General features: G+C 40.4%; 1 protein-coding gene and 1 long non-coding RNA gene across 3 annotated transcripts in view; one reads left to right on the top strand and one right to left on the bottom strand.

Annotated features, from left to right (window-relative positions):
• Nucleotides 1-12,203, bottom strand: part of Vap33 (VAMP-associated protein 33kDa) — a 67,745-nt gene extending 55,542 nt beyond the window's left edge. For both annotated transcript variants that reach the window (XM_037428712.2, XM_037428714.2), the window contains exon 1: nucleotides 12,000-12,203. In XM_037428712.2, coding sequence (XP_037284609.1) covers nucleotides 12,000-12,051 — 52 coding nt within the window. In that variant the 5' untranslated portion in view covers nucleotides 12,052-12,203. The remainder of the gene's footprint in view (nucleotides 1-11,999) is intronic.
• Nucleotides 12,204-13,186: 983 nt separating this feature from the next.
• LOC142788220 (uncharacterized) lies at nucleotides 13,187-16,738 on the top strand. Its single transcript, XR_012889290.1, has 2 exons — nucleotides 13,187-15,069; nucleotides 16,565-16,738. It is a non-coding gene; the product is annotated as an uncharacterized LOC142788220 (long non-coding RNA).
• Nucleotides 16,739-25,541: the final 8,803 nt, after the last annotated feature.

The following is a 25,541-nucleotide window of genomic DNA, read 5'->3' as shown; positions in this document are numbered from 1 at the left end:
TGGGAATCTATATTTAATTCAGCCCTTTATAAAAATACTGTGTCACTAACAGAACGCACTAGCAAGATCAAGCATGATATCAGAGGAGACTTTCGGGAGCCACAGGATAGTTATGCCATGCTGTGGTGTGCACTGTTGCAAGAGTGCAATGAATTACATACTAATGAATAGGTTTCTTCCTAAACACTTCATAATGAAAGAGACCTGCAGTGCTCTGGGGTGTGTTGTGAATCACTCAAAAAGACTCTTCGCAAGTTCTCTGGCAATAAGGGCCAAAGGGCAAAGTAGGTTGCCGCCATTCGTTGCGCGAACAAGCCTCCATTAGAACACTCAAAGCTGTGCTCGGTCCATCATGAAGGCGGGAGTTACAAGCTGAGAGAACACCTCTCAACTAGTAACTCCTACAGCACACACTCTCAACACTCGGCAACAACTTTTCTCGACATCACTGTGGAAGCTACAGAATCAAAGCCAGCTAACGCGCTAAAAATAAACTAAAAATAGTACTCAAACTTATTAATAATCTTCTTTTCCTTGCAGAAATCAATATGGCTTTGTTCGTTACGAGATTGAAACTGTCCAGTGATGTTAACCTAGCGAGAAAGTTGCTAAATTTAGCGTCCTTTCAGTCGTGCTAGCAACAATTCTATCTCTTTGGAATCTTAGCGACTTTTTTGGGGACTTTCCAAGATTTGAGATAGTGTTCTAAAATAGACATAGAAAATTAGGAAACTGTGCAAACATTGGAATGCTCAGAATGAGCTTAAATAAATGAGGCCAAAGCATACAGGATCACAGTGCTTGTGGCGCTCACCAGTTCTCAGTGGTATAGCCAGGAGGTAGCAGCGCAGTCCAACTTCATTCGCAATAAGAGAAATTGATTCAAAATATTGTTCAAATAAAAAATCTCTCTTCATGTGCTTTATAAAGTAAAAAACTAGACTAGGAAAAAAATTTAGAGACTTTTGACTAAAATTGGTAACAAAAAAAACACTGCACACCACTGAAATAGTGGGGGGAAGTTGTAGCTAATATAGTTATTGTTCACAGTGCAAGAGTGCTTTCTTTTTCTTTCTAGTTCTTAGACAGCACCACAAAAACTTTTAGCCCACCCGCTTTTCAAGGAAACATAGCATCTGTGACGTCAGCATGCAGCCGCAAACACCCCGTTTAGTTCTCCAAGAAAAATATACCCATAACAAGACACTAAAATATAGATGTATCAATCAAAATGCTTCTACCATTCATACTTTAGTAGCTGCCGTGCTACTCAACACGGATGTGCGAAAGCCCCACCTCTGTTGCCTTCACTCTAATGTCAGAACAAGTTGTTAAGTATACTACACATTTCTCACCATGTTTGAATGTTTCTACCTTCTAGAGGCCTTATTTTATCACCCTGAGGCAGTTACTACACCTAAAGCAATGCTTGAAAATAAACGGAAAAGAATTTTAGCGACCCCGATACAACCAGTTACCTGGTGCCACCGCCACTTCTCAATACACGAGAGTTCATTGCATGCATGTTCACCAGATACAATAGCTTGTGGCTTAATGTATTTGCTACGGTGAGAAAAGTTAGTAAATGCATTTACTGAATGTCCTAAGGGTAGGGCTCATATCTGGTTCACTTTTAAAGCCTAATGTAACGAGGTTATTGACATTCAAATTATAATTATGCAATGGGAATATTCTTCACTACAAGCCCTCCAAGATGCTTATCCTCGAGGTGAGATTTTTCTGTTTCTCTAGATACCACTCACTTGACTGTTGATAGGGCCTGGAGTGCAACGCAAGTCGTTGGCTTTTTAGACAAGTTCTGCACGAATACAGCGGAAGATAAATGGCAGCAAAGCATGTACCCCGTAGGCCTTCAAAGGCGACAGGAAAAACGATATGCAGCAGAAGAAGTGGGGCTTTCACTTGTATCGCATTTTCCTAACAGAGCAGCAACCTTCAAATGTTGCTGGAGGTGTTCCAAGTAAACAGAATAACAAGAGGTCGAAGACGCACAACTATGTCCTTTACGCGGCACCGTGCTCCAAGAAATAACACCCCAGAAATAAAGTTCTGCCAAGGGCCCATAGGGACGTGTATATTTTCACCCCAATAGATTTTATTCTGCAACATATTGAAAATATCCGGATATTGCATTATGTTCTTTGGAGAGTAAAGTGTTTAGAAGAAATGTTGCATTAGTATTTACAACAGATATTTTACGGGCATGTAAGGGTTGAAGCACTTTCAGGTAAATTTTTTCTGCCAGACACAGCATAGTTTTCACAAACGACTTCCCTGCGATACACAACTAATTGAACTTACGCGCAACATCGCCGCAAAGTTATATTCTGGTAACAAAATTCATTGCATTTTTAATTAAATTGAATGCTTTTTTCTACATTTCAGCAGACAGTGCTATACACTTGCTCCTTTCCCTGACATTTTCATGTCATCAATGTTTTTCCGAGTTTCTTTTTTTTCTCATAAATCCTTAATTATCTGAAACTTTGCACGTAATTTTGCATTTTAAGCTGTTAAAATATAGTCTTTATTATTTCAGTGAAATTGCTTTGCACTGTTGATAATCCTGCTTCTCCACCCATTTTTTTTTCTTTCACACTTGCTGTTAATTTACCCTATTCATGAGGCTTTTCATGTTCAGTGCTGTATACTCACAAAAGTGTACTCTTGGGAGACTGGAGCTAGTCAAGCTGCTCCTCCACTTTTTGTCCCACTCTCCCTCATTGTCTTGATGAAAAATGAAGGACCTATCATTCATTATTATTCTCAATACTTCACAAAATCTTATATGAAATGATATATAACCCCAAAAATATGCAAACCCACAAAGTGCATTTTAGATGTCTGCAACGTTTGACAACACAGACCCCTATCCATAGCTTAGAATAAGAACTAAGCTAGTTGGTACGTACCCATCATAAAAAAAGAAACAGGGAGTGCGAAACACTGACACAAGAAGTTTGTGGTATACTAACTTCCTTCTTGTCTCTGTGTTTGCATGTCCTGTCTTATAATTGCATATCTACACAAGCAGAGATCCTTGAATACTACACAGCTACATTTACTTGTATTACAAACTTAATGCTTGCTTTAATAGACGCAAGCATACTTTACAAGGTTACTGCTACTGATGAAAGTGAGTTCCTTTCGATTGACGATTCTTAGCTTTGAAAATGCTTTTTGAAAATTAAAAATGGCTTTTGAAAATCGCAATTCAAATCTAAAGTGCCAAAAAGATTTTTTTAATAATCCAGAAACGCGAAGCTCCACATATATGCCATTCTTGGTGGCACGTCGTAACATATACGACACCATATCAGGCATTCTCCACGACTCCGTTTCAAGCCAGCTTCTCTCTATGCTTTATACTAAAGATCTTTCTGAACGCGTTGACAGTCATGTCATCTTGTATGCAGATGACTGCTGCATAATTATTACTATATTAAGTGCACAAAGGATTCCGAACTGCAGAAAAGCCTCCTCTCAGTGATAGCATGGTGCAGTACACTGAAAGAAAGCTCGCCCTGCTAAAGTACACTGTCATTAGGTTTACCAAACCAAAAAAAAAAGCAGCCCCTACTCCCACATTATTGCATGGAACAGACAACTACGCGTTGCAGATAAATAAGTGTCTCTCCAGTGTCATCAACAGCGCACTGTCATGGAAAGATCACGTTCACAGGGTGCCAGCAAAAGCCAGTCGCCTGTTCAACTTTCTGTTATGCAATTTCGAAACAGCATCCTCTGTTCTTAAACTTTTGACGTATCATGTGTACACCCTATATTTAGAATATGTTAAAACTGTCCAGGGTCATCACAACTAAAGTAAATATTGATGCATTGGAACACATCCAGATAAAAGCCACATAGTGTGCGATGAGCGATTTCAACGTCACAAGAAGATCAAGAGAAACTGTATAGACTGGGATGGCTGTAACTTTCATCAGACTGTAAAATAGCCTTGACTATTGTCTACAATACAATAATCAACAAAACAGGGACCAATAAAAATGCATAATATCACCAAGACACCTTTCATGCCGGGACCATTAAAACCCAACTGTAACAAAATTTCCCTCAAGCGGAAACGGCCATAAATATGTAGTCTATATACGGTAAGGTAAGATGACAGTAAAAAAATCTTGCAGTCACATTTAATACGCAGAGGTCTAGCGGTGTGCCCAAGCAAATCAGACAGAACCGGATATGACGATTACTACAAAACGCCACCGCCTCGCTCCTTGTCAGCAATCCTCCCTGCCGCTGAATCTCTTTCCTGCGTTAAAACCGCTTTCAATGCAGCACGCTTGAAACGTGTCTGTGCCTTGGCACTGCCTAAAGATTGCGCATTCGAAACGCTTTTGTGCGGCATTGAAGTCAATGGCTAAGTCAAGCAGTGTTTCTGAATACGAGGGTCAGACACTGCAAATCCACCAGTGGAAAGCCTGCACCAGCGTTCGATAAGAGGCATGCTCACGCAGCTTTCTTAAGCTAACATAGAAAACACAAACACACTAAGGGGCGCGTCGTCCGCAATGCGCGTGCTCGAGGAGCTTGGAGCAGACGATTTCTCTGTCATTCACGTCACTTCCGGTCAGCCGTAATGGCGTCATTTTTTCTAGTTCCAGTCTCATAAGCACAGTCATTTGCAAGCTTTCTTTCTAAGGTAAGCACTTGTATTTCGAAGGCGACATTTGGCAGGCAGCACTACCTCTAACTAGACTACCTATATATTAACTTTTTGCGCAGTGCCAAATTTCATTGCAGTTGGCCTTTAACTAAACAAATATGTGTGTCAAACAACCACTTTTGCCAATACACATTCCAAAAACAATGCAGGAATGGTATAGCCTTCCGATAAGTTGTTACCACCACCCCATGCAGCGATCCCATCACTTCTAAAATGACATGTTATGTATGTCACTTTTTTTCTTGTCTTTTCTCAGCTCTTTCCGCATTACAATGAGGATATGTCCAGGCCATGTATTTATGACACATATTGTATGTTGCAATTTATTTTGTATTATGGATTATGTTTCCTTGATCATGTGTATATACTTTAGCTTTATAAACCCACTTATAACAATGCCCCTAAACAGATACAATTGGTACCACCCAATAAATAGTATTTTTAGTTTATTTGCATCTTTCAAAATTTTTGATGCAAGAACTGCCACATTATAATTTCAATTCTAGTACACTATTTGTATGCTCTTATACAGAATACAAGAAAAAAATAATCAAATGTTCATATTAAAATGCATAGGACATGATGGTTCCCAACAGAAAAAAGAATGGTAATGAGATAATGGAGTTAAAAGTAAAGAAATGGCTGGAAAGCGAACATCCGTTGCCATAAAAACTGTTCAATCATTTTATTTAGTAGCTACGAGCTTGTTAATCCTTGCCAAAGTAATTTTGCATTTCAGGCCTGCTGTCTCACCTACCATGTTTCTCTTGCAAACAGCCACACAACTCTATCCGCAATGCATCGTCAATTGTGATTAACTTATTTCAGCCAATCGACTATATTTAGGCCAGGCCTAATAATTTCAAGGTCAATCCTTAAGTTCAAAGGAGTGCCCGACACAAAATTTAAATATTCTCGGCTTTTAGCTCTAAATAAAAACACAAGAGTTGAAAACCCTAAAAACAGTGTTGTAGACTTGGGAATGCATTGAATGTATTACTATACTGCTATGTTAAAACAGCAATTTCGGTTTCAGTACAAGGGGGCGGCTTAAAGTGAAGTGTCAACACTTCACTGTAAATGTCACGGGAAGACTGCAACTTGCCATGAAGAGACTTCATCAGAGATTTGTACTATTTAGGCTGCACGCAGGTTGCAGACTGCGCAAACCCAGTAGATGAGTTGATTTATCCGCATAATCTTTTGTGATGGGGCTGGCTAACAGATGCCGAGTGATGAAAACTTTAAATAATGTTAAATATTTGTTATACCTATTGTCTGGCTGGCTCCAGTATGTGGACAGCGTTGACAGTATACCCCACAGAAACTGAAAATGATTTTTTCAAGTGCCTTGAAATCGTGTCTGTACTCGTTTAAGGATTTTGACAATTAATACTACCATCATTAAATGATAGACCAACACACAAAGTGGCAAAGCAGAGACTCTGCAATATAATTAGCTGAACACTTTCACTGTACCGTTTACACACAATGTTCTCTCTAATTACATCACAAATAACATTATATTCATTAAAGTTGGAATCACCTAGCATGTGATTGGACTAATATCCGGGTTTCAGATCTCGTACAATTTACGCCGAAGAAAGAAAAAAATGGCTGAAAGGTTCAGCGATAAAAAGCTTGCTGGTTCGGTGTTTTTGCCATTTCAGTACGTTGTCGGCATTTATTTGCATTTACAAAATAACTGTATTGGTTCCCACAAAATTTATACTTGCTGAGGAACTTGTTTACCTACAGCATCTAACCTTATTGACAGGTACGACAAACACACAAACACAAAGTGTAATGACACTAGGAGCAAAAAGGCAAACAGATACGCTCCAAAATACAACTGCAAATGAAGAGGTACACAGTGGCTTCAAACTGCCTTAGAAGTTTTACAGAACAATTTCTTAGACACAGACACTAGACTTGGACCCTACTCTAGAGAAGCATTCAGACTTTCGTAAGCTTTTTTAAAATAATTCGCAAGAATGCTCGTGCGTGTTCACTCACTATTTGCTCTCAGAAAACTGGTTTTCAGCCACAAGACTTCTTAAGGAAAACATGAATATGGAAATTTACGAAGACATGCACTACCTTAAATGTGCAGAAAAAAAAAGTGCCCCCCCCCCCCCCTCCTCGATCCCATTTTGCCTTAATTTGTGCCCTTAAAATAGCATTTGCAAAGCAATAGAAGTTTACTAGCACCTTGGAATGTCACATATAATCCTTTGAAATCTTACAAACGGGTTTAAGAGGATTATATTGCTCCAAGTCACTACTGGTGTCCTTACAAACAGTGGTGCCAGTGCCGAGACAAGGCAGCCTAAAGCACCATGCCAGCAAACAATAATAACGTGGCTACTCAACAATTCTCTGGTGCTGACCAGCATTGTTATAAATTTTATACCTCACAAACAGTAAACAGCCACAAGAGCACCTCACCAAGTTTGAGCACTCCTACTTAGAGAGCATGGTACATAGAACAGGCTCTAGGAAGGTGGGGCTCTGCATGCGAACATGACTCATTACGTCAGCCCCGGCCCATGAGAGAACAAGGAGGTGACGAGTTGGGCCATTTGGTACATGTTAGTGATTAAAGATGTAAAACATGGAGCACAAGACAAAGATGATGGGACAAGACTGGTCCTAGCAACTTTATTAGACAAGTAGGATGCATAAATCCTTCAGATAGCTGTTGGTCTATGAACATTATCTATTTCAAAAGAGTTTAGTAATAACTTCAACTAATAATCACTAGACAACAAAGATCTATCACTGTAGCTTACAGATATGTTACAAGCACACTTTTTTCTGGTTAATTAAATGGAAAGCGTCTAGACACTTCCTTTTCTGCATGGCGTTCCCTTGGCCCACAATGCTGATGCTTCCAAAAAAGAGATACTCAAGGCCCTTCATATAATTAGGAGGACATGGCTGTTTGGTACACATGTGTAACACTGATAAAATGTTTCTAGTTGTGATGTTGAGGGGTAACAGCTGTAAAATGTCTTTTAAATTGTTCATCTGAATGCGGGCAAAAAGGCTGCCGCTGAAGAGTTTAAAAATAGCTATTTTCCCAGCAAGGTACTACACTTTTAGCTCTTAACCTTGGGAAGGTATGCCAGTGACAGATGCTAGCCCAGGAAAAGGGAGGAAAGAGTGCCAACAGTGCCTCTCCCGTCTTGGCCACATTAAGAATTACTTCAGTAAAACCCTCTCTATATAACATTTGTGATAGGGCCTGATGACTAGGCCCCCCTTTAGCCCACACAATGGATAGCACCAGTTAAAACCTATCGGCATGGCTATCCCAGAAACTGGAAGTTAAGTTATGTTGTAACTAATGGTGAGTGAACACATGCAGCAACCATGCTGTGAGGTAAGGCTCAACATTATTGTCGTCATTCACTGAGTAATGGCAGAAAAACGCCTCCATTCCATAGGATTAGAAAATACACCACAAATCAATCACTTAATGGTAGTAATAATAATGATTGATATGTGGGGTTTAACGTCCCAAAACCACCATACACTTATGAGAGATGCCGTAGTAAAGGGCTCCGGAAATTTCGACCACCTGGAGTTCATTACCGTGCACCCAAATCTGAGCACACGGGCCTATATAGCATTTTCGCATCTATCGAAAATGCAGCCGCCGCAGCCGGGATTCGATCCCGCGACCTGCGGGTCATCAGCCGAGTATCTTAGCCACCAGACCACTGAATAATAATAATAGTAATAATAATAATAATAATAATAATAATAATATCAGGGGTTTCGCACTCTAAAACCACGATATGATTATGAGAAACACACAAATCAATTAAGACTTCAGCACTGCCAATAATGTGATGCCTTTCTATATTTGTTTTTGCCACAAAATTCAATATCAAAGTTTTAATGTTATACAATTTGAGCTTAGATGGTCCCACCATGTATAGGGCCTACTATGCAAACACAATTTATGTTAGCTAAATTACAAGTGGCTTACATATAGGCCACGTGAATTGGCCAATCTGCGCAGTGACTTTTCCGTTACCCTTAAGAACACAGAGAAAAATGGACAGATTTGGCACAGTACTTGCCAGAAAATGTTAGAACTGCAAGACTACTCATGTGTTAGCTAGTTGTTTAGATTACAAGTGTCTGAAATATTATAACTAAGCCAATACACCCAGTCTATAAGCTATGGAATAATTTGAAAGCAGTGCTTGCCATGATGCGTTAGAACTACAACACTACACACACAAAAAATGGAAGCATCCTTGCAAGGATAATTTAGAAGCAAGTACACTGATACATCTTGCTCTTACCACAGCAATAAAGAGAATTCCCCCAGAGCACATGAGCTAGCACTTATCTGTAATAATGCATTTACTGCAAATTTTTTTCAAGGTAAGACTATGATGAATATCAAACTTAGCGGTGCTTTAACAAGACACTTATGCAAAAAGCACGAAAAGTTTGGTATTGGTACACACCTGAATGATGCTTTTCAAGGGCAGAGGGCAGCTAGATATGCCACTGGAAGGCATTGTTACTAAATCATGACCATAAGGACGCTGTCTCTGCCTTTTGACAATATAGAAATTAACTCTGGGAAATGATATTGCTTTACCACACAAGTACAATAGCCAGGGCGAGATGATGCTGAGCAAATAAGTGAAGGTAACATGCGTGTGTGTACACACACACATGCACTTAACCAATGACCGCCTGCACCACCGAAGAAAAATTTTATGCTTGAGGCCAGACTATTCATTGCAGTATTTCTTCGATCGTGCAAGGGATGAACCTTCCATAAAGAACCTACCCAATAATAGTGCTAAATTAGAGCAGCAGGTAATCACAATTAAATGATGGTTTCAGGAAGGTTTAATATTTATACAAGTTATGTGATACGACTAAACAAAAGCCCAAAACTATGTGAAAGTAGCCGGTTTCAAATATGTACTTGCAAGTAAATTATATCATCATAATGAAGCACTTACACAATGATTAGTGGGAATGTCATTGCATGCAATTTTTCAGGTATCATTTAACCATAAACTTAAGTGATTTATGGCTCCTGTTGAAAGTTTAACAAAGGACATGGATTGATTATAAAAAAGAAACACACTTTTGGGACCCAACAGATTTGTTGAAGGAACCCTAACGAAAGTATCTAGTAAAAAGCAACTATACCAGCTGTTAATGTACATAATGTTAATATACATAATGCAATAGGTTCAAACAGAAACAGAAGTGTGTCAATTATGCAGAACGTGTGTATTACAAAAGTAAATGTGAGCAAATTAAATTTTCCAATAATACCTTTTAATAAAATTCATCTTACAAGGTAAAAAGGAAAAAAAAAGGAAACTGCAAGCCAGTACATTGTCAATAAGGTAGTGCTTTAGCTTTTTTTAGGAATGTATTTAACTGTGTTGTACTGGTTAGGTTGTAATCAAGCTTATTCCAAAGAGATGTACCTTAAAGGTTCAGTGTATAGTGACCATAATTAGTAGTTATCTAAGGTAGGATAAAACGATAATGCAATACATTCATAGCAGTGAGAGGTGAAGCAAGTCTTGTCATGACAAGTTTTTCATTGATTATTTTATGCATGAGAGGCAATGTTGTATGCCACCAGATTGCGAATACTGACACTTTTAAATAAACCTTTGCTCTTGGTGTGCAAAGTGTAAGGTCCTATATTACAGAGAGCTCTTTTTTGACGTGTGACCACTGGTTACATGAATTTGTATGTGCAACCCAAGATCCCTTAACAGTAACTAATGTGAGAGTGAACAAATGCATAGTAAAGGTTTATAAGTATGTTGGGAGGGAAGTAGTCTCAACATTTTGAAAGTATGTGCAACCCATAGGAAGTTTTGTTAACTACAGAGCACATTAATTTACTACATTGAATTTCATGCCTATATGAGGGCACACGATTACCAATTTTTGGTCACATATTTTCCCCAAGAAGTCGCATCACAGAATTGAGTAAGTCATGTTTCATTTTCGTGTTACACATACAATAGCTTCCATTGCAAGGGAAATCTAGTTAATGAGAGACTAACAGTGGACACCACATTTCTGGGCACCAGAAGTCAACTAAAAACTCGACATGCAAATGAGGAAGCATTACATAGGGTGTCAACTTTGAATCGCACAGCAGCCTCATTGACGCATGACAGACAGCAAAGCATAATGCGCCGTACACATTAAAAGCCGGCAGGCGGTACGTGTCAAGGTCGCATTATGGTGCTTCATATGGAAGACCGGCGCCGTCGGCTATTCCATTCCAGCTCGGCGGTTAGTACGGACGGGCAATGTCAAGGGCTGCGGTCGCAGGTTGTCTCTCGCATAATGTATTCAGGAAAGTCACCGAGAAACGGGGAGGTGAAAACAGGTGAGGGGGCGGGACGGCTTTGGACATTGTCAATGCCCAGAAGACGTCCACACCCTAAAACATCAAATGCGATAGGACATCAACGTCGCTGCAAACGGCTGCGTGTTCGCCCTCCACCCCAAGCAGTCTTCTGCCACGCCGGAGACTTCAGCGCCAGCTTACGGAAGTGAGCGGTGCGCTTGGTATATTACACTGCAACATTAATCGCACAGAACTTCACATACCTTATAATTATACACAACTACAGGGCACAACGACTGGTTCAGCAGGCTACCTGGTCAAACAAGTGAGGTCGCGCAAGAAAGCGTACAAATACGCGATTTACGCATGACACCTACTAATTTGTTTCCTTGTAGCAGGAAATATCGTAATCCACGAGAGCTTCGATTACTTATCCACGTAGACGAAGAATTACAGGCCCCAGACCACATATCATAAGCAAGCGCAGCACTAAGCGATCTGATGGAGGAACAAAATAGGACGAAGGGGCAGCGCCGACCGACGGGCCCCTTGATGTCCCCTCCCACAAATGTAAGCGAGGCTGAAAGTGTCCTACTCAGTCTCGCCACTTCGATAATAAAATGAACATTCACAAACCACGCTGCGGTGCGGAATTCGAAAGAATTAAGAATGCTAATGGACGAGTTTCACAAGTTCTTTATAGAGGCGACATGCAAGCAAGGAAGAGCACAGCTCTATACCAGCAAAAGCAGTAGTACCAGCTTGTTTCCTATCCCCAGGTCAAGTATCTTCACACGCATGCCGGGCATATTTTGGCGCCAACAAAGCGAAATATGTTCAGCGAAACCGTAAAGCAGACGCTGGCCGTCAATATGGCCCCCGCATGTCCTGCTCGAAAAGCGTACTTCAGCCGAGTGGTACTACCTTTGAAGTGGAGCTCGGAGTCAGGCTCCAACTGTAGGACTTGCTTGCTCATTTTCTCCCGTGCTTCGTGAAGGACCTAGACAACGAAATATGTATCGATATGTCTATTTATCTTCGTTTCTTCGGCCCAATAGGCCTAGATCATCCGACCGTCAGCGACCGATATACGAACATAAGCGCATGCGTCGAGAAGGAAAATTTCAGCGCAATCCGGGACACGTTACGAAAAAGATTGAACGACTGGTCGTTTGGTAGCGCTAGTAGCGACATTAGTAGACAATCGCATAATAATACACATAACCGCAACATTTATTAAGGTACAATGCACATAACTAGTTTTAAAAATAACAATATAAACTTAATGTCTGTGCCATTTTCTGTTGAGTTTTGATTTAATTGGCTATGACGCCATCGATTGCGAGCTTTTCTTTTCTCACAGAACCTATCCGGGTAACTTGGATTTGGGGAAGCTTTCGCCCCGCGTGTTCGTTAAACCTCTCCCTATGCCTAGGTACTGTCTAGGAACACGCGCGATGACATTTTATTCTTAGGCGATCTTGTTCATGACCTACTACACTCCTGACCTGTTCAGATAGCGGGGTTCCTATGGGAGCGCGTGTCCCCGCTCTCGTTCAATCGCTCGCCGTAGGTGGCGCTACCTATAACCTGTTCGTCTGCTTCTTTACGGTTGTTTTGTAGGCGCTGGTATAAGAATGCCTGCTTTCTGTGGTGAACTGTCGGCATATATGTGACTATTTCTTCCCATACATTGCTGGTCAAGTAAGCTGTTCAGTGCGCTTAAGAATTTATAGCACACTGGTTGACAAACGTGGAAACCCGTGGATTTACATGATTTTGGACAGCCTATGCGTTGTCGCGTGCATTTTATTGCAAAAAAAATTCTGAATGTCTTTTAGTATTATTATTTCTGGATATTTCTAAATTGTGGATCATAAATTCGCACTACGAGTGCTTTGTTGGTTAAAATTTGACTACAAAGAGTGAAGGTGACGTCAGCGAACAGGTGCTGCCTAGCGCCACGCCGCTCGTAGGTGACGGCCCTAGCGGCAGAAGGTATGAACTAGAACGTGGGCGCTGGAAGAGGTGCTCTCTGGGCAGGTCAGGAGTGTAGTAGGTCATGATCTTGTTGCTGTCTGGTTGGCGCGCGCGCGAGAGAGAGTCAATTGTTCAGGCATGGCCCGTCGCCCCTAGCTGTCGGCCGCGAGGTTTATTGATGTTGCTGGCGGACGGTGCGGTGCCTATATAAAAAAAATGTATATTTATACATGATCTGCCGACGAGATGTGTAGCCCTGCCGTGTCGTCACTTAACGTCCGTGCTTTTTTTTTACTTCCGTCTACCGCTTCGAGAGCTTCCAAAGACAGCACCAGATGCGTTTTCTTGACATTATGTATCAGTGTTCAGCGAATTGGCATGAACGAAAGCACCGCGCTTATCGTCGCACGGGTGTGACACGGGCAAATTTTATTGTGATCAGGCTCGATCTGTATTGTGTGCTGATTCATTGTCACTAGTAATCGCGATCTGTGCACTGTGATTTAGCTCCCGGATCGCAATTTGACTGACTGCTGCGCCAAACTCGATCCGGATTAGTGTGAACCGAGTAGCAGCAATGATTGTATATCGTGATCAAGAAATCTGGTCCAGGTCGACCCTGATCGTTATCAAAAATGCCCATGTGACACCGGCTATAACTATCCAGCCAGTGCTTGTGATTGAGTTTCAAAATAGTAATGCGTAATATCCAGGGCACGTGAACTGAATGTAATGGAAGTGTCAATGCTTTTATTAAGGAAAAAAAAAACTGAGCAGGTCCTTAGATACCAGCTGGTAACCTATAATAATTGCAACTGCTGGTTACGCCAAACTGCTAGCGTGCAGGCATACAGTGACAAGAATACATCTTAATAGAAAAGAATTATAGTTTTGAGTAGGAAGACTGCTTTCTTTCATGTTAAGGACACATGTTAGTCCGTGGTGGGAATGCACCTGTAACTTTGTTTCAACAGTTCGTGTTCGGTAAGGTGCACCTCTAAAAACAAGCTTTCCTTGGATCATGAGACTGTAAAACTTGTAAAAGTGTTCTCTTTAATGTACCATCACTAGATTATGCATTTACCTTCAATATGGGTGACACACCTCCACAGACATGAGGTACTTCATGAGGTTCAGTTCAGCCCGGTAACTTTCACCATTTTACAGATGTACCACTGCAATTACTACTGAACTTTTTCTCACCTACATGTGCCATCTGCAAGTTTAGAGCAGATTTACAGAACCCATAACATGCGTAGCTGCAAATGCTTGTTTGTTCCTTTGTTATCCCATAATAGTTTTTCCGAGTTTTTTTTTTGTCGCACAATCAAAAGGTATGGGAATGTCGCTTGTGTTGTTTGTTTCTTGATCGAGAACTTGATATTTGATTACTGTGTTGCTTCATCCCTTGACCTTCACTTTTGCGACGTTCCATCACAAGAGTGTGCCTGCCTCTCTAGCTGATTCCACATGTGCTCCCGTAATAGTTCAAAATTGACGTATATGAATAGTTTGCCATGCACTTTAATGATTTTTTTTTTCTAAATTCTTGGAAAAAGTAGTTCTCAAAAAGCAGCTACCCACATACCAACAAAGCATCTGCACCCTCTTAATAAGGAAGAACGATATTACAGTTAAGGCAAGGATAACTGTTAAAGGAAGGCAGGATCTATTTCTCACCATGTCTCTTTCCTTGTTAGTTTCTCTTGTAAAATATCTCTGCATCTTAGCTGTTTCCACGTTAGCTGTGCTTACTGGTTTATTCATGGAAGTTTATTTTTGTGCCACTGTGAGCTGTTTTCACTAAATTTGATTCACTTTAAGACAGTTGCTAATATTTTCCTTTGGCCAGCTGGAATAACAAGTCGGAAACCATGCAGAACCAGTGGTTGCTTCTTCATTTGACCCTGCCATAAGCTTCTACAGCTTTCAGGAACATGAAGTGGCCATTGCAATAGTGATTTTCGTGCACAAGAATCACCATTCGCTTTTCAGTACCAGCATGTGAAGGCAGGTACGTGATGTCAAATACAGAGTGGTATGCATTCACAGGTCTGATACGGTCTCTCACTAAATAATGTTTAACCCTTTGAGGTGTAAAGCATGAGTATGCAGTAAGCATTTCATTTTCGTTGTCTCTGTGTATCCTGGCTGTTCTCTCTGTGCTGCACCATCTTAACAGAAAATTTTGACAGCTCATCAGCTGTATGTTTGAAAACAAGCTTGGCAAGCAATTTTTCATCAACAAAAGGAAGGATATAATTACAGAGCTTGTGTAGAAGTACAAAAATATAGAGAATTCTTGAGCTTTGCTTTTAAGAGCAGAACACGATAGCATAATCATATCTTGCATGCATTGCCTTTTCAATTGCTGGCCTGTACTGGTTCTCTGAGCATACCTCAGCCATGCTGTAAGGAAACGAATGACTGTGCCAGTGATAGAAGTGACATTTTGATTTCTGGAGCAAGAGAAATGCTGCTTTGGAGCAGCCTTGATTGTTTTTGGAGCAGAAAAAAATAAAGCCTGAAGCAGCTATTGGTGTTTTCAGAGGAGATAGCAAAATATTACAAACGACTCCTGGAGTTTAATGCATAATTTAAGCCTCTTACATATAATATTTGTTAATTAACATATTGCACATATTATTCACAGCCAATTGCAAGAATCATAATTAGGCAGATGGATAGTCTTTGAACACTAAGTGTTGTTTTCATATTTTGTGAAGGTAACCAGAACTGAAATTTTCGTAAATAAAGTAAGCTAATTAAATTAAGAGATTTAAAATGCTTGTTCTTGTGACACAAAAAAATCTAAGCTAATGAACGTGCTAAATGTAATCAGTCGCATGTCGAAGTTGTCACAGCACCGGCTACGACTCGGAAGTCTTGCACCCATTTCACCAAAATAGTCTGCTTGTAAGATAGAAATATACAACTACATTACTACATCAGATATATACACAAAATTCGAATATGCGCAGCATTGTCAATATTCTAGTATACCACTTGCTTTTGTTTTCATTTAGGCTCTGCGGATTGTCGCGTGCTTTAACTTCCTTGTTTTCAGTTTCCACAATGTCATTTCGGAGCAGGTTCAGAGCAATTACTGACAAATACTGCACTTTGGGGCAATCGGAGCAGTGCTTCCATCATTGCTGTGCACATAACATTGGTCATTTCAAAGTATTCTTGAATGCTTACTACAAGCACAGTTGTTAAGTGCCAACTACTCCATATTAATCCTTTTGCGAATCAACGAAGGCCCCATCACGTGTCGGTCGGGCAACACTCAAATCTATGCAGCTGTTCACTTTGTTGACGCTACTGCTGTTGATGATGATTAAATATGTCTGAGCACTTCGTAATAGGTGAGCCTTTAAAACACCCACTCATTGCACAGTTCATACTTTTAATGCCTAGTGCGATTCTACGCTTCCGCCATGCAATATATGATGTGTTACAGAGACTCCTTCCACTTCATGACATTGATAAAGTGTCTTTTTCCACAGAAGCTTCAAGGAATGTCGTGGCTCTATTGTAGAACACCTGCTTTGCCACGTGGAGGGCCTGGGTTTTATCCTCACTCGGACCAGAAAGGTTTTATTATTTACTTTATTTGCATCTTTCTAGACTTCTTGGTCATAAACGAGATGAGTTTTTGCTCACAAGCAACGACACTGACACTGGAATTTCTACAAAACAAGTTCTTTGACATTATGGAGTAAAAACATCAATTAAAAATACGAAATCGAACACAGTGTTGATGACAAAGTTCTGCAGAGAAGCCCTGCAAGTAACGAGGTAGGGAGACGCAAAGGTTGCTCTGGTGCTACCTTAACTCAAGAAAGCACCAAGCAAGGCCTTGGTGAGGCAACCTTAACAGAATACACGATAAGGTGTCCTCGACCAGTTATGGCCTCCTCACTAATGGAAGAAGTATGTCAGAGTGCAGACCACTTTTCAACATTGATGGCTTGCCAATGTGAAACACTTAATCAGTCTAATTGAGAAAGCAATCTAGAACCTTACTTGCCTCGATTTCATGGCAATATGTCGCTGAGAGAGAACGGTACACATTGGGTTTTAACTTTACACCAAAAAATACCATTTCTTCAGCGATCCGAAAACCACATGCCAAGAGCTTATAAATTTTGTTGCAGTGGTATAACAGGTGACGTGCTGCATATAAATTCGTTTCCTGAAATTTTAGCCTCCACTAAAATAAAGGCTATTAAAGCACTTTTTAACAGATGATGGACTTCAAAAGCCCAAAAAAAGGCCATACTCGCCATTTTTTTTTTTAATATAAATTTTGTCGGAACTGAGGCACATTCAAAAGATTGAGGCACACCAAAGTGTCAGCCAGTAAATGCTTTGAACGAGCATGTAATTCATAATTAAAAACACTATCAACACAACACCAATGGGTTGTCCATATCCAATTTTTCTGAGAAATGAGTGTCACTAGGAAATGGCAATAAAGAATAAGGTCTATTTATTGTTTGATATATGTTCCACAGTCAGGGTATTTCAGATTTTACCATAAGTACTATAGAGTACTTATTGCCATGCAAGGTCATGAATAATTTTTCATAGCGAGCACACTTTGCATTATGTTCAACTTAGCTTCTGGCACATGCAAGTGTGGATTGCATTAATAGACATAAATAGTAATCACCTCTATAACAAATAGAAAAGAAGTGCCTATAGAGCCTCCATTACTACACATAATGCACAGTCACTGCCTGTTAACAGTACATTTACAAGAATGAGAAACAAGTTGTTTATTTTAGAGCAAGGAATTCTTTTACATTAAGCACATATTATGTTGCTTGTAGTTCTTGATGAAGTTCAAGGGTAAGCAAGACTTGGCAGAAGAATATGCCACGTCATCAACATGCTGCATGTGCACGTGTGCTGTTCATCATGCAGGATTTACCACAAAACGTAACAGGTTCACACTTGCTGGTCTCTCGTTGGCGATTTGCGGCTTGTCACCCTTTCATGCAGTGTGGCAACTGAAATATATCAATAGGGGACATTTAGTGAAGTCATTTTCAGAGTTTGTAAATTGTACATGGTACTGAACTGTGTTATGATGTAAGCTATGTAATGCCAGCCACTGTTTATACATGCTTTGAGTGAAAAATGCACAGAATAATTAACAAGGATCTAAAAGGCATTTTAAGTTAAAAAACAACAATACATTTTAGCAATACAGTGAAGCTTATGCAATGAACTGTATCGAAACACAAGCTCAGAAGGTCACTACAGTTGATGGCAACTTTTTGATGTCATGGTTGTGCACTAAAAAACCTGTCCCATGCATACATAATAATTTTGGCAAGAATAATGCTGTGAGCATTCTTTTTCTGATTTATGTGGCAAGGCAACCCAAACTGTCATCAAAATTTTGTCTTGCAAGGGACATACATGCTTTTGCATACACAGTAACACAAGTTTGCAAGAAATGAGCTGACAGCCCATATGGAACTATACAGAGTCTGTTTTTTTTTTATTCACTACAGATTTTTAAAAAATTTGATGACTGCCAGGCCTCTGTAATTTTTGCGAATGAACTCTTTCTTGAGGCGTGGAAGCTTTAATACAGACAAAATTACAGTCAAATGAGCAGTTGTCAAAAGCTCCTCAATTTTTTAATTATTTAATTATTCGCTTGAGGGCAGTTATTTATGAAAAGGCTGAAGGACATGACAACTTATGCATACCCATTTTTTAAATACTTGAAAAACATGTAATCTCATACATTAATCATCAAAATTGAGAGCCCCAATTCAAGAAATATTGAAAGAGAGCTCCGGGCAAGTAGAAAACGCACCAACTTTCTTATGTCAGAATGAAAGCTCACGTGATGAAGTTCGATAAAAACGGTGTGCCAAAACAGAATCTGGTCAGAAAAACTAAGTTGTCCTAAACACCACATTGGATTGCTTATTTCTTGCATTCAGTGTAAAGTACCGATCTGTTTGTTCATTAAACTCTAAGTAATGGCAAAGAACTCTTTCACTTGTCGGTGAAAAGTAGCGTTGCAATGGTTGCCACCAAGTCTTATTTATTTATTTATTTATTTATAAATACTGCTGTCTCGGTAGACAATCATAGCAGAAACAGGTACATGAGTTAGTAAATTGAACAACAATCACACAATGCATATTAAAAGTATCACAATATGTAGTCCAGCAATTATTTCATCAACTGTTCATGTGGTTTTTCTCGCAAGGAACCATCTAGGCTGTTATAAATGTTGACAACGCTTGGGAAAAAAAAACACGTAAGAGAATTCACAAATGGCTGAAAAGGAACAATAAGTGGGTGTGTTCGATGCATGGCACGTCTAGTGAAATAACTGAAAGAAATAGGAGCTTGAATGAAACTATAGCCATGCAAAACCTTATGCAGCTAAGTGATACGCTCGCCCCGCCGCTGTGGTCTAGTGGCTAAGGTACTCGGCTGCTGACCCGCAGGTCGGGGTTCGTATCCCGGCTGCGGTGGCTGCATTTCCGATGGAGGCAGAAATGTTGTAGGCCCGTGTGCTCAGATTTGGGTGCACGTTAAAGAACCCCAGGTGGTCGAAATTTTCGGAGCCCTCCCCTACGGCGTCTCTCATAATCATATGGTGGTTTTGGGACGTTAAACACCACATGTCAAGTGATACGCTTAAGCGTGCATCGACGAGCCAGTGGCTTTAACAATGAAGCACATAAGTGAGATTAAGAAGGAAAATTGTGATCATATCAGTGGAAAAAAAACCTTATTGCCTTTTTTTAATCACCCCCAAGCCTATTTATGTCAAGTGCAGTGTACGGTGACCATACCGCTGAGGCATACTCTAGTAATAGCCTGATTAGAGATATATAAACTGTCAATTTACAGTCCCTGGTTGAGTGCTTGAGAGTTTGTTTTGAGTATCCTAACTTCTTAAGTGCCCTCGCACAAATGCTTTCAATGTGAAGGTGCCACTTTAGATTATGCCAAGATATTTGAAGGTATTCAGAGAATTCAAATAGTGCTATTGTAACTATAACTGAAACCTAGTGACTGCTTTTTATTAGCAAATGTCATTTGTACTGTCTCTTCGTGATTGATACACATTTGCCACACAGTGCTCCAGCCATAAAATGACCCAAATACATTGACAACTGCGATGACAACTGCGCATGAGTGAAAGTAAGAAATTGGGTCCTCAAATGTAACCAATCAGCTATCCAGCTAAGTATTTTTTGTCAGCAATGATTTTGCTGAGCCTAATAAGTTTTCTATGGCACACCATATCAAATACTTTACTAAATGAGTATGGCATCAACCTGACCTGGCTTGTTCGGTGTCGATGCAATGCCATGAATAAATTCAATGAGTTGAGTAGTTGTAGATAAGCCAGAGCGGAAACCATGCTGCTTCTGCGAGGATATGTTATTGTCAGAGCTGTACTGATTTGCGAACCAATCATAAAAAAGACTGGGTACCATACCGTATATCACTGTTGCTTAACGATCTTGTGGGGAAAAACATTAATCTAAATATCACTTCACGTCGGATGCTAAAGCAATATTTTCTTAGCTGTGCAGTTATATGTGAATAATTGTATGTCATGTATGTGTTTGCTTTTTCTTGCTTGTTTCTTAGGTATATGGTACATCTTTTATTTCTGTTGTTTGTGAAAGTCATCTTACATGCTATTATGTATCTGTAGATCTGTATGGTTTCTCTATGCGACATATAATTTATGAGTGTGTTCGGCGAAGTTGCGTACTGTTCCAAAAAAGCGTGTTTTCTATGTAAAAAAAAGAAGTTTTTGTTTTGCTATAAATTTTCAAAACACATGTCGGTTATCTATTTGTTTGTTCTTCTTTTTTTTTATAGATAATCTGTATACCGATGCATTGCGGTTTTTTTGTGTAAATATTTCGCCTGCTGCCAAATTCTGTAGGGGCAGGGGCCTTTGTCAAGCCGCTATGATAGCGGCTTTTTTGCTTTTGTCCTAGCATTTGTTTCAAATGAATGCTGAAAATAAAAAATATGAATAATATGCTTATGAATTATGTGCTCTAGGAGCTTACAACAGGTTAAAGAAATATGCCTGTAGTTGGAAGTGAGCTGCTTATTACCGGATTTAAACACTAGAATAATGTTGGGGATTTTCCAAACAGCCGGCACAGTAGATGTCTCTAACAATTTACAAATATTATGGTTAAATAACAAGCGTTCCATTCCGCATAATGCTTGAAGAACATATTTGGTACACCATCCAATCTAGCATCTTTAGTAATGTCGATGCTCAAGTGAAAGTTATAACTGCCAGTGCACCTAATTTCAAGTCCGCTGTATGGTGAAAGAAAAGGCTTAATCTGCTTTTCTTGGGTACAGCACGAAAGAAATGGATAAGCACGACACATTGAACTCAACAGATAGGTGGCACAGTCGGGTTATATGGAGAAAAAACAGATTCTCCTGCTACGCACCTTTTTCAAAGTTCATCACGTGAGCTTTCAGTCTCACACGACACAAATGGTACATTTCCTGCATGCTCAGAGCACTAAGTTTCAGTATCAACTAGATCGGAGCCTTCTATTTTGGTTATTAATATCTGAACTTGCTGTGTTTTGGGGATTTTTAAAAACAACTTATGCCAAAAATTACCATGTCCTACAACTTTTCCATATAAGCATGTCCTTTCAAGGAAATAGTTAAAATATTCACTAATGAGTTTTTGATATTTACTCATTCGAACATTACTTTATATGTTGCAATGTTTTTCCTCTTTTTCTTAGAGTGAGTATCTGAAGACAGCAGGAGCCCAACAGAAAAAAAAAACTGTGCATAATTGTGATTTTAAAGTTTGCCTGATGATTCATTTTGGACGAGCTTTAACCATCACAGTGGCCCCAGTGCATTTATCTATTATATTTCGCGAAATAGAGTAAACAATGTGAAAGTTAACATAACCCCACCTTTGAAATGGGGTTATAGTATTTAAAAGAAAGGCAAAAAATTTACCCCGAAAAGAGGGTAAAGCCAATTTTATCATCCACCTATTAGTGCCTTTTCCTTGTCGGCTCCCCGTAAAAGTGCCGTGATACCGTATGCTCCTTGAACTAGTCAGGCCTTAGCACACCTGTTCTGCTCCTTTGATGTGCACATGTTGCATGTGCAGTGAAAAGTTGAAAAGTGTGCTTACAAACATGAAAGACAAGCTTCCTAAAAACAAGTTTTCTGATGTCATGTACAATAGTCCCTGTGCGGACTGTGACCATGTGTACATCAGCGAGACAGGCGATTTTCAAAGGTGCTTAAAGGAACACTTTACAAATCCGTGTGTCGGAACAAAATGAAAACGAAAAAAAAAAACATATTTTTGACCAGAACAAAAACATAACCGAAATGTATCTATCATTTCGTGCTAGAGAGAAACTGAAATTTTTTCATAGGTTTTTCATTCACTTGTATATTTGCACTGAAGCACACTTTCTGAAGTGTTTCGAAAGAGGGACAGAAAAATATAAGAAATGAGGCACTACTTCAAAAGCCCTTTGGCAAGAAAGGGCTTAGTGCCAATACTTCTCCTTCGAATTGTCTACAAATGCTGTCCTACAGCATCCTTCTCCCACCATTTCGTTGTTGTTTTTTTTATTTTGTTAGCAAACGCCTTTTTATTTATTTTTTTCTGTTCAAAGGAACATGCAAAGAGGCATGACATTCATAATGTGCTGTGAAAAGCTGCCTTTGTGGTTCTGCTCTCACACCTTCGCTGGAATTGGGAGGGGTGAATGTGCTTCTAGAAAAACTAGAAAACTCTCTAGGAATGAGGTGTTCTCATGAAAAATGTTCGTGTGAAAAAGTCAATTTACAGATGTGTTCAAAGGGCAAAACTGTTAAAACTTTTGTGCTGGCATTTTTACACTGCAGAATCATCAAGTGGCTGGTATTTTTACAGGAGACTGTTCACCACAGTCTGCAGGTCAATCACCCCAACTACTCTTTTTAAGCAGTTCTGTCTCTTCTAGTGTGTTCGATACTCTTCCTCATGACTCACTGCTTCCCTTATTTTGTCATAAGCTACTGGTCATTTGCTTTCCATTCTTCTTTTTCTCTGTTCTTGTTTTGCCTTCCAACATGTGCTGGTTCTCGAGAACTACAGGCTTCGCTCTCATTGGGCAAGTTGGTTTCACTACTGTACTTTCACAGATGCATCTCTAAAACTTCGCTCTCTGCAGAGTGCAAAATGACCATAGCTTCCCAATCATCAGAAGACTGGTCCTTGCTATTACCTTCTCTAAAAAGTTTGCTTTCTTTGTTTCTTTAACCATGTGAACAACTGACCTCTATATAAAACTAGCAGTCACAGATCACCATCTGATGTTATTGACTCTACCGTGCTAGGTCCTAGCACGATGGGATCTAGGACCTAGCAGAGGTTTTAGAACTTGTGCTAGGTCCTAGCTTGCACGCCTGTACAAGTGTTTTTACTGGTACAATGATTCGTTACTAACGTTTGCAGCTAGTCCAGATGGGATGCAACAAAAAAATCGTGCTGGACGATATTGCAAGTATGACAGCGTCTCAAAGAAATCGACGACCCGAATTGAGTACTGCCAGCACGTTGTGTCCGGCAACCATGGTGCAAACCTCCAGCGTCATTTGCAGTGACGCCAAATGGAAATGTACGACAACATTCTGGCTGACAAAACCCGCTCTACAAAGCGTGTTGCATTAGACGTGGCGGAAAGCTCTCAGGCAAAGCTCTGTGGTGCACATTCCTTGTTATCTGAAAGGTCTTCCTAATGGTGTGAGAAAGAATGGTGGCATTCTCATCGATGGCCAAAGGGGCCAGTCCTGCAGACTTTTAGACATTTCTGCCTGCCTTCAAAGACGAGAGGCGTACAGTTTGTACCGTTCTTTATGCTTTAATTACCTCAGTGAGGATGCTGTGCACCCCTAGTGTGAGGAGCTTCTCTGTGCTAGTGCTAACAGGAATTCCCAGGATGCATTTGATGCTTTTTTTTATCAGAGAATTAATTTCGGCTTTCTCTGAGGGGGACCATGTCAGCCCAAATGCGACGTACTCTATGTGGCTCGTAAGGAACGCATAATACAGCCTCAGGAGATTGCTCTCACTGAGGCCGTCTTAGTGATTTGAGTGATTAATTTGAGCACATTCTCCATTTGTGCCTTCACATGAGCAACAGTTTGAGTGTTGCTTCTCTTTGTGTTAATTATTAGACCTAGAGTTCTGACAGAGTCAACTCTCAGAATCATCTGGCCAGATTTCGCATATAGATTAATGGGAACCTGGCCGAAAGGTGTAGAGCATGTCGGGCCCCAGCGATTGGACTTATAAAGCAGTAGTTTCGAGTTTGACAGCGACGCACAGAGTGTCGTTTCTTTCAGGTGCCCTTCATTAACATCTACGGCTTCCTGAAGGGCACACTCCACAGTCCCATCGGACCCCCCCACTGCACCAAACGGTAATGTCGCCTGCGTAGAGCATATGGTTTGTGCTGTCAGCTCGAGCCAGCGTTTTTTGGGAGTCCTTTCATCACTGTATTGAAAAAGAGGGGGGAAATAACTGTGCCCTGCAGAGTGCCCGTAGCCTTAGCTTGAACGTTTCGGATCTCAGTTGGCTGATTTTAATCGTGGCTTTACGGTCTCTTAAGAAAAACCTAACGAGCGCATGGAAGTGTTTTCCTAAGTTTAGGCTGAGATGAATTTGAAAATAAATCTGTGCGTGATGTTGTCAAAGGCTTTGGCGAGATCGAGTGCCAAAATACTTCTGACATCCCCAGTGTTCACGTCGATGATCTTCCGTTTGATCAGCGGCATGATGTCCTGTGTGGATAGAAAGGACCTGAAGCCTACCATGTCATATGGGAAAAGTCCGCGTTCCTCTATGTATATCGTTACTTTCTTGTGGAGCACATGCTCAGACACCTTCCCCACGCAGGACATAAGTGAGATTGGTCTGAGGTTCTTGGCTGTGAGAGCTTTACGTGATTTCGGGATAAGCACTGGAGGTCTTCCAGGTATCTGGGACCAAGCCAGTTTGCCACGGATGGTTAATCTCTTCCGTAAGCTTCTCAATTTCTCATAGAGGTTGTGCAGTAGTCTGTCGGGGATGCCATTCAACCTGGGCGCAGGGCGCCGTTCAACTACAGTAGCGCTTTTTTTACTTCAGCTTTAGCGATCAGAGCGTCGAGCTGCTCCGTAGGTTTACATCTGTACACTTGGTAGCCCTCGTGCCCTGAGGGGCCTACGAGGCAGTACCTAGCTGCTAGGCTTTGAAATATGTCTACTTCTGTTTGCCTCTCCTCTTTCAGAACGTGGATTAGCCTATCAATAGCTAGGCACTGATTGTTTTTTTACTTCTAGGATGTTTAGGAGTTACTCCAAAAGGTTCCTTGTTGTCTCCCACACGCATCTGTCCATCAACTGCCGAGCAAACCGTGTTCCATTGCTACTTGCTCAATTCTT

The sequence above is a fragment of the Rhipicephalus microplus genome, unplaced genomic scaffold (assembly GCF_043290135.1).
Source record: "Rhipicephalus microplus isolate Deutch F79 unplaced genomic scaffold, USDA_Rmic scaffold_48, whole genome shotgun sequence".
NCBI classification, from domain to species: Eukaryota; Metazoa; Arthropoda; class Arachnida; order Ixodida; family Ixodidae; genus Rhipicephalus; species Rhipicephalus microplus.
Note: the sequence above shows the minus strand (reverse complement) of the source record. Positions and strands in the feature narration are given on the sequence as shown.